The sequence below is a fragment of the Trichomycterus rosablanca genome, assembly GCF_030014385.1.
Source record: "Trichomycterus rosablanca isolate fTriRos1 chromosome 3 unlocalized genomic scaffold, fTriRos1.hap1 SUPER_3_unloc_1, whole genome shotgun sequence".
Lineage (NCBI taxonomy): Eukaryota > Metazoa > Chordata > Actinopteri > Siluriformes > Trichomycteridae > Trichomycterus > Trichomycterus rosablanca.
In genome coordinates, this window is record NW_026946942.1 from 300,001 (window position 1) to 310,000 (window position 10,000).

At 38.9% G+C, this 10,000-nt stretch overlaps 2 protein-coding genes across 2 annotated transcripts in view; both read right to left on the reverse strand.

Moving 5' to 3' along the window:
- The window catches only part of LOC134304385 (NACHT, LRR and PYD domains-containing protein 3-like), a 92,582-nt gene extending 83,882 nt beyond the window's left edge, over positions 1-8,700 (reverse strand). The window contains exon 1 of the mRNA XM_062989994.1: positions 8,691-8,700. The gene's annotated coding sequence lies outside the window, so the exon portion shown is untranslated. The remainder of the gene's footprint in view (positions 1-8,690) is intronic.
- LOC134304391 (NLR family CARD domain-containing protein 3-like) overlaps positions 1-10,000 on the reverse strand; it is a 45,629-nt gene that overhangs the window by 35,235 nt on the left and 394 nt on the right. Inside the window, exons 2-6 of the mRNA XM_062989998.1 lie at positions 8,940-9,056; positions 8,687-8,807; positions 6,782-6,874; positions 5,684-5,882; positions 3,554-5,345 (exon numbers count right to left, since the gene is read on the reverse strand). Coding sequence (XP_062846068.1) covers positions 3,554-5,345; positions 5,684-5,882; positions 6,782-6,874; positions 8,687-8,807; positions 8,940-9,056 — 2,322 coding nt within the window. The remainder of the gene's footprint in view (positions 1-3,553; positions 5,346-5,683; positions 5,883-6,781; positions 6,875-8,686; positions 8,808-8,939; positions 9,057-10,000) is intronic.

Here is a 10,000-nt window from a genome sequence, read left to right on the forward strand (position 1 = left end):
AGCAAAGAGTTCAAAACAGACTGGAGTTCCAAGCTCTTATGAAGAAGCACAAAGAAAAGAGCAACACTGAGGATTGTGGAGGTCGACCAAGGAAACTTAGTGCAGCAGATAAAAGAACATCATGCTTTCCTTCTAAATCAGAGGAAAACCATCAGCTCAACACCTTGGAAGTAAAGTGGCAACATGCCAGATTTTCTTTTTATTTCATGATGCACCAAATGTTTCACTGCACTGTCACCTCACAGCAAGAAGGTCCTGGGTTCGATCCCCAGGTGGGGCAGTCCAGGTCCTTTCTGTGTGGAGTTTGCATGTTCTCCCTTTTCTGCGTGGGTTTACTCCGGATGCTCCGGTTTCCTTCCACAGTACAAAGACGTGCATGTGAGGTGAATTAGAGACACTAAATAGTTCATGACTGTGTTTGATATTAAACTTATGAACTGATGAATCTTGGGTAATGAGTAACTACCGTTCCTGTCATGAATGTAACCAAAGTGTAAAACATGATGTTACAATCCTAATAAATAAAAACTATTGGTGAAAGGTCTGGACTGCAGTTAGGTTCACCAGTTCAGCCTGATGGATGATTGGATGGATGCAGTATGTGGTTTAACATTGTCTTGCTGAAATAAACAAGGTCGTCCCTGAAAGAGACGTAATCTGGATGGGAGTAAATGTTCTATAACATCTGTATACTGTTTAGCTTTGATAGTGACTTTCCAGATGTGTACTAATGCAACGCCATCAGAGATGCAGGTTTATAAACTGAGCGCTGATAAGAAGCTGGATGATCCCTCCCTCCCCTCTTGAGTGTACAGAACACGGCGTCTGTGGTTTCCATAATGAATTTCTCATTTTGATTAATCTGACCACAGAACAGTTTTCCATTTTGTTTTAGTCTATTTTAAATGAGCTTTGGCCCAGAGAAGATGGTGACGTTTCTGGATCGTGTTAACATATGGCTTCATGATACAGCTTTAACTCGCATCTCTGGATTACACAGCGAATTAAGTTTATAGACGATTGTCAAAGAACAAAGAAATGTTAATTTATACATAACAGAAGATGCATGGTTTCCAATAATTCCCAGATCCTGTGATGACGTCCAGATCCTGTCTTTCAGCAGCTGCCATACATAACAGAAGACTGTCGCCTGCAATCAAGACACTTATGAATCCTGTTCCCGCTACCTTCAAACAGTTCCTACTCCCCACCTTGTTAATGTGTGAACTTTCCCACACAACCATAAGGGCATTGCCACCATGTATATAAGATTAACTGTTCTTTTCTTCTGGATCACACTGCCCAGTCTTCTATGAGAGGCTTGTCGGTGGGATCCTTCTCTGCAGACAAGAATAAACCTCTTTTTCTACTTATAATCCAGTCTTCAAGGTATTTATTAAAAGGGTTTTTTCCACCACACGATGATTTCTGAAAGTGTTTCTGAGTCCATGCAGTGATTTCCAGTACAGAATCATGCCTGTTTTAATGCAGTGCTGCCCGAGGGCCCGAAGATCACAAGCATCCAATATTAACCGTCAGCCTCATCCCTAGAGCACAGGGATTTCTCCAGATTCTCTGAATCTTTTCATGATGATATTATGTACTGTAGATGGTGAGGTCATAATTTTACATTGAGGAACATTTTTCTGAAATTGTTCCACAATGTTTAGATGCAGTTTTTTACAGATTGGTGAACCTCTGTCCATCTTTGCTTATGAGAGACTCCAAAATGCTCTTTTTATACCCAGTCATGTGACAGCTGTTTTCTTAATTTTCCAGTCTTTTGTTGCCCCCTCCCAACTTTTTTAAGATGTGTTGCTGCCATCATTTTGTAAATAATTTTCATGAAATGCTAAAATATATTTCAGTATCTAATATGTAGCCTATCAGCTGTATCCTAGAGGTTAAGGTGCTGGTCCAGTAATTAGAAGGTTGCCGGAAACTGATCTTGTAGCCTCACCACTGCCCTTAACCCTCAAATGCTTAGATTGTATACGGTCACAAATGTAAATCACTCTGGATGAAACCATCTGCTAAATGCTGAAAATGTAAATATGTGTTCTATGTTCTAATGCAGTGGTTCTCAAACTTTTCAGACCGAGTACCACCCATTATCAAATCGAAACTTCCAAGTACCACCTATGTTTCTCATCACAGAACCACATAAGGCTCACATTAATTAGGTGTGTGTATATATACAGTATATATATATATATTAGTGATGGGAATTATGGCTTCTTGACGGGAGCTGGATCTTTTGGCTCGGTTCCTTTCAAGGAGCCGTTCAAAAAGTGACTTCACGCTACTAGGTAAACTATAAGACACCCTCGATATTAACATCAAATTTGCATTAAATGTAGGCCTAATTCAAACATCACTTAAATGAGAAAGATTCATTTCAAAAGGCAAAAACACTACAGGGAAGAGGCAGACTGTGGTTGCATTTCATTAAGTTTCAGAAAAATCCTCTCTTGTACAGAGATGTGACTGTGTTTGTTTCTGCTTTAAAACATAAGCACAATGAAATAATCAGATTTAACAGAATTAAACAAGTTTATAGTTTATTTCTCAATTATTTGTAATTATACTACCAGCTCTCTCTCTCTGTGTGTGTGTGTGTGTGTGTGTCTCGCTCTCCGCAATACTGAAAGTGTTTCGGATTTGAATATCGACAATACACAGCCTTTATTACGATTTACGATTAATTCCCCTTTACTGATGGAAGCTGAATGGGTGGATTACAGCCGATAAGAATTGTGCAGAAATAAATGACTTGGCTCCTTTCGTTCATTTCAAAGATCCGTTCAATAGAATCGGCATGTGAGGGAGTGGGACGCGTCTGTTTAGCGGAGCAGCCAGGAACGAGATCAGTGAGCTTCAAACGCAGATCTGATCTGATAAAAGCGAGAGATCTACTGATAACTTTACTGATACCGTTTCGGAAATTTCCAGATGGAAACCGCGAACGTGAAGTATAGACGTAATGAAGTACGGTGTCTGCGTAGCCCCGAATATTTTAAATAACACATTAGTTTTAATACGATTTGTTTTAATTAAACTGATTTTATTAAAACAGAATTATAAGAATTTTATTAGTAATTTACACATTTTGTTATTTTTTTATTTATTATTATTCTTTTTTTTTTTTCGGTGCATGTAATTACTTTTCCGAGATTATCTGGCGTACCACCTCGTGCTGCTTCACGTACCACCAGTGGTACGCGTACCACAGTTTGAGAACCACTGCTCTAATGTAAATAAAATGTGGGTCGATAAAATTTGCATTCTTTTTTTATTTATGTTTATTTATATTTTACACAGGATCCCAACTTTTTGAAATTGGGGTTTTAAAATAAAATGTTGAATTTAATGAAAGTTACCACACAGACTCACCAGGATTCCTTTTATCTTTAAAATGTGACACACACACACACACACACACAGGTTAGAATAAGTTGTGTTTAGGTGGATCAGAACCACTTCATGTTGCTTCACTACATTTATAATAACAGTAAAAAGCTGCTGCTGTGATATTAATGATGAAAATACTTACACAGCTCTTCTGGATTCTTTCACCACTGGCAGCAGCTTCAGAAGACCTTCATCTGATCTCTTATATTTCCTCAAATCAAACTCCTCCAGATCTTCTTCTGAGTTCAGTAACACAAACACCAGCGCTGACCACTGAGCAGGAGAGAGACTGATTCCTCTGAGACAACAAGAATGATCATATATATAATCAGGTTCTATTTTGTTCAGGTAAGTCTGGACCTCCTGCACTAGAGAATGATCGTTCAGTTCATTCAGACAGTGGAACAGATTGATGGATTTCTCTGGTGAGGGATTCTCCCTGATCTTCTCCTTGATGTATTCCACAGCTTCCTGTTTACTGTGAGAGCTACTTCCTGTCTGTGTCAGTAGATCTCGTAAGAGAGTCTGATTGGACTCCAGTGAGAGACCCAGAAGGAAGCGAAGGAAAAGGTCCAGGTGTCCATTCTCACTCTGTAAGGCCTTGTGCACTGCATTCTTGAGGAAATCAGACATGCTGGACTTGGTGAACAGATCAGACAGATCAGTGGTTTGTTGTTCTGTTGGATTTTTGCTGATGAAGCAGATAAATGCAAATAAAGCAGCCAGAAACTCCTGGACGCTCAGATGAACAAAGCTGAAGACCTTCCCCAGGTGTAACCCAAACTCCTCTCTGAAGATCTGGGTGCACACTCCTGAGTACACTGACACTTCTCCGACATCAATACCACACTCTCTCAGGTCTTCTTCATAGAAGATCAGGTTTCCTTTCTCCAGCTGTTGGAAAGCCAGTTTTCCCAGTGCCAGTATCGTCTCTCTGGTCTGGTGAGGGTCAGGGTCACATTTCCCATGATACTTTTGTTCCTTGTGTTTGATCTGAAAGATCAGGAAGTGGATGAACATTTGAGTCAGAGTTTTGGGGATCTCTCCACCCTCTGCTTCACCCAGCATTCTCTCTAGAACAGAGGCTGAAATCCAGCAGAAAACTGGAATGTGACACATGATGTAGAGGCTTCTTGATGACTTCATGTGTTTGATGATTTTACTGGCCAGGTTCTCATCACTGATCCTCTTCCTGAAGTACTCCTCTTTCTGAGGATCACTGAACCCTCGTACCTCTGTTACCTGGCCTACACACTCAGGAGGGATCTGATTGGCTGCAGCTGGTCGAGAGGTGATCCAGAGGAGAGCAGATGGAAGCAGGTTCCCCTTGATGAGGTTTGTCAGCAGCACATCCACGGAGGCTGATTCTGTTACATCCCACACAATCTCATTGTTCTGGAAGTTTAGAGGAAGTCGACACTCATCCAGACCATCAAAGATGAAAATGATCTTGTAGGTGCTGCAGTTTATTGATTTTATTCTTTTAAATTCTGGAAAAAAATACTGAAGAAGCTCCATCAGACTGAGATGTTTCTCCTTAATCAGATTCAGCTCTCTAAAGGAAAGTGGGAACATGAAGAGAACGTCCTGATTGGCTTTTCCTTCAGCCCAGTCCAGAATGAACTTCTGCACAGAGACGGTTTTTCCAATTCCAGCAACTCCTTTAGTCAGCACAGTTCTGATGGACGTGTCTTTAAAGAGGTCGTTACATTTGATGGGTTTCTCCTGTGTTGTTGGTCTCCTGGAGGTCGTTTCAATCTGTCTCACCTCATGTTCAGTATTGACGTCTCCACTCGAACCCTCTGTGATGTAGAGCTCAGTGTAGATCTGATCCAGGAGAACTGATGATCCAGGCTGTGAGATTCCTTCATTAATTCTTTTATATTTCTCTATCAGTTTGGTTTTGAGGTTCTTATGATAAACAGAGACCAGCTCTAATAAACAGAAGAACATGAAGATAAATATTTCACTGTATGTACCAGAGTATAAAATCTAAACTTATTTACTAATCTAATCTGTCTGATCGTCTCTGATATCAGTTTGCTGCTATTAATGTTTTATTAGTATTAGCAAGAATAAAACTGAACTGAATATTAACCAACGAACTACCAGCACGACACACTTCACTATTACACACCTACACTAACTTTCAGAGGTTTGTAAATAATTATAATTTTTCAGTTTTTTTAATTATTGTAGTTTTTAATTAAAATAACATTATATTGTAGATCTTATCAAATGAAAGTGATGGAATAAAACCAGCAGCTCTTACTGGTCTGCAGCATGTTGGCTAAATCTGTCTGGTTCATCTTCTTCAGGACATGTAGAGTGATCTTCAGTACCTCCTCTCTGAAACTACATTGATCCTCCTTATCCTTCACCTCAGAGCATTCTGGGTAACCTGGACTCAGTATCTTCTTATATTTATTCAGCTCATTTTTTAACAGAGTGAAGACTTTCTGCTCCAGCTCCTGATGAAATTACAGTAATTACATATAAAAATGTTAAACCTACACTGGTACAGTCACCAAAATAATTGGTTCCCTAGTAAAGGTACGACGTGGATTAATTAAAACATTAAGTAAAATTTAAAAAAGGTAAAATTAAAACTAAAATGTCTGGATTTATAAGAGTGCCACAACCTTAATTAAAATACTATAACAAAGCGTAGGGGTGTACAGGACAACTAGCAGTTGTTTAGAAGAAACTGACTTTTAGGAGTAGGTTATCTAGTTAGGTTTAGAAATAGAAGTACTGATCGATCGTGTGGTGATATGTTGGTGGATCATGTAACTAACGTATCACACTTGATCACAGTTCCAACACAGCGCTCACATCACTGTAGTTTCCTAATTATTATTTTTAATGAACTGATCAGTGTGTTTGGTGATCTGGTTTGTCACTTTAAACGACCTCTGGTTGTTTCCTGGTTAACTCACACCGTAGAGATACTGTGGGGTCAAATCCCACCTTAGGTCATCAGATAACATTTGTTTCCTTTGGCCTCTGATTATGTTCAGTCACTGCTCTTGGGTCTAGAATCAGCTTGGTGATGAGTCTGTGTACCATCTTTCTTCATCACTCATTACATTTATGAAATATATACTTTAAATAAGATTATTATATTTTAGGATAACAAATAAACTTCTTTCAACCACAAATAATCAATTGTGCCAATAATTTTGAAGCTGACTGTAGATGACTGATGAGTTATTGTTTATTACACCACATAAACTGTAATCCTCTTTGATTAAGCATCACGTCACTGCTAATAGTATAACTGTGGACATTTCTGCAATATTAAAAAGAATAAAATGTTGTAGACGTGACTGATCACACACAAGTTCCACACAGAGTCTCAGATACACACCTTAAATACTGAATCCACCTCATTTCTGCTGCTTCTTTCTGATTTCTTTAATTTCTTTTGTTTTCTGTAAACAATCAAAGCATTAAGTTCAATCTACAACCCCAAATCAGAAAAAAGTTGGGACAGCATGGAAATTCAAATAATAAAAAAAAAACACTTTCTTACGTTTACTTTGACTTTTATTTGATGTCAGACAGGATGAAGCTGAGATATTTCATCTTTTATCTGCTTAACTTCATTTCACTTATTAATAAACATCCATTCCTGCATTTCAGGCCTTAAGATGTGTAACAGTTCGGGGTCGTCATTGTCACATTTTTCCTTTCAAAATCCTCCACACATTCTCTATTGGGAACAGGTCAGGACTGCAGTCAGGCCAGTCTAGTACTCGTACCCTCTTCTTCCTCAGCCATGCCTTTGTAATGTGTGCAGTAGGTGATGTGCAGCACAATACACGTTTCCACTGTGTGATGGTCCATCCTAGATGCCTCCGAGCCCAGAAAAGTGGACGCCGCTTCTGGACATGGTTAACATAAGGCTTCTTTTTTGCACAGTAAAGTGTTAAGTATGATTAGTGCAGTAACTCTGTATTGTAGAGCTGATAAAAGTTTGATAAACTAATCCCTCACCCATGTGGTTATATCAGCTAGTGTTGAGTGGAGGTTCTTGATGGCGTCTGAGGGATGGAAGATCACGAGCGTTCAGATTAAGCTGCACCCTCCACCTTTACACACTGAAATTCCTCCTGATTCCTTGAATGGTTTAATGATATTCTGCACTGTAGAGGGAGAACATGCAAATCCCTTGCAATATTTCTTTGAGGTTCATTGTTTTTAAACATTTTAATCATTTTCTCACACATTTCTTCCTACAGTGCACTTAACATTCTTAAAGGGTCAGACTATATATTTTATAATTCACATTACACGACAGGTGAGACGTTCTTTTTTCTTAATATAGCGCTTTTATTTAGGAAAAAATAGTTCTTACATAGGCAGGAAAATCTATGGCAGACACAAGAGTCAGAACAGCGGATTGGGCGTAACGTTATTATCACTGTTTGCTCCTTTTTCTCCACACTTGTGCTGGATTTACACTGAAGATATATTTAGTAAATAAGTACATGTCCGCGCATGCACGCGCTCGTGTTCGCTTTCTCTTGAACTGATAAAAAAATGTTGATTTTGAAAGACGAGTCGTTTTTCAGTTTCTGCTTGTTAGCTCACAGCTAACGCTAGCCAGTGTGGCTCTTCACTCGTCTCTCTGTGTTATCACCTTACACCAGTGAGCACCCCACAGCCAATCAGTGAGCTCCAACCGCCTACCCCTCCCACCCCTCCCTTACTGTGGATGCGCACATGTCCTAAAGTCTCAGTTTTCAAGGTAAACCTGAAGCAGAAATTTGGCGCTTCACATTTAAAAAATACCGTCACCATTTTTTAATACTGCGGTATACTGTAATACCGTCATACCGCCCAACCCTATACCAAACCATGATTACAATCACCTGTTCACATCACCTGTTTAACATCACATCATTATTTAGTGTTTTCATCTCATTACTAGCACTAAATTAGTGCTAGTACCCCCCCCTTCCCCGTCCCAACTTTTTCTGGAATGTGTTGCAGGCCTGAAATGCAGGAATGGATGTTTATTAATAAATGAAATGAAGTTGAGCAGATAAAAGATGAAATATCTCAGCTTCATCCTGTCTGACATCAAATAAACGTCAAAGTCACAGTAAGAAACTCTGTGTTTATTTTATTTGCATTTTCTATCCTGTCCCAACTTTTTTCTGATTTGGGGTTGCAATAAACATTCAGCAGCTGTTTAACATCATTCTATTGCCAAACTTTATCAGGTTGGACTGGTTGTGAACAACTGAATAAAATAGAAAATACAAGCTGACCTCAGATCAGTAGAAGAATTTCCTTCTCTGAATGTCATGGGATGGATCATTGACTGATCACTCTTCATGGACACACAGCTGGGTTCAGGTGAGTCTGATCTTTTACTTTTCACTGACCTAAAGCACAGAAGAACAATCAGTGGAGATTAAAATGTGATTATTAAAACTGTTCTAATAAAACACTAATAATAGGTGGAAATCTGAATAATATAAAAAGATTTTAGTCACATTTCCTAAAATCATCCTGACCTCAGATCAGTAGAACGCTCTCGGTCACTGAACATTGGTGGTTCTCCCTTTGACCAATCACTCTTCATGGACACACTGCTGGGTTCAGGTGGTTCTGATCTCTCACCCTGAATCAGACTAAAACAAGAACAACACATGAAGAATTTCTGTTTTGCAGGTTCTCCATTATACAACACTTTAAATTTTTTCTCTCTTTAATAATCTGATAACGTCACTGTGAAGATCAGATACAAACTACAATCTGTAATGTGAGTCTAATAAACCAAACTTAACCTCTTAACCTCCACAGAGCCGCCGACACGTCCAACATCAATCCTGTTATTCATATCACAGAATATCTGGAGGACTATCAACTATAAAATGGACATTTGCTTTATTCTATTTACACATTTGATCATGAACATAATAAGGGGATGAAATAGTTGTATTTTATAGAAAGTAAAACACTATATGGTGAAAAGTATGTGGAGCACTTATCATCCCAAAGCCCTGGACATTAATGTGGAGTTGCAGCTCTTTTGTTTCTCCTTTGTAACCACGTCAAACTTCACTTTTTAGGAAGGATTTCCATTAAATTTAAAAATGCATCTAAATGAGAATTTGTGGCCAGTTAGTCAATCTAGATTCCATATCAATTCCAAAGGTGTTTAATATGTTTGAGGTCAAGGCTGTGTGTAGACCACTGGAGTACTTTGGACACAGACAAAAGTATCTGTGATTATTTAGAACGCTTAATGCTTTCACTTGTTATATTTTTGACATGTAAACAAATGTAGAATTTAATGCCTGCAGAAAAGTTGGGACGGAGGTGAACTTTGTGTCTACATAGCGATGCTGTTGTCATGAGTGCAGAATGAGGCCTGCCATCGTCTCGCTGAAATAATCATGAACTTCTCAGGTAAACATGTGACTTTATGTCTCTCTAAAATGACACGTATCCTCATCAGTGCTGCTTTTACACACATGCAGGTCACACATGAGCACTGATGCACCACCGTACTATTACAGATGTTTGTTTTTGCACTTTTCACTGATACCAGCCTGGATGCTCCATCCTGTTG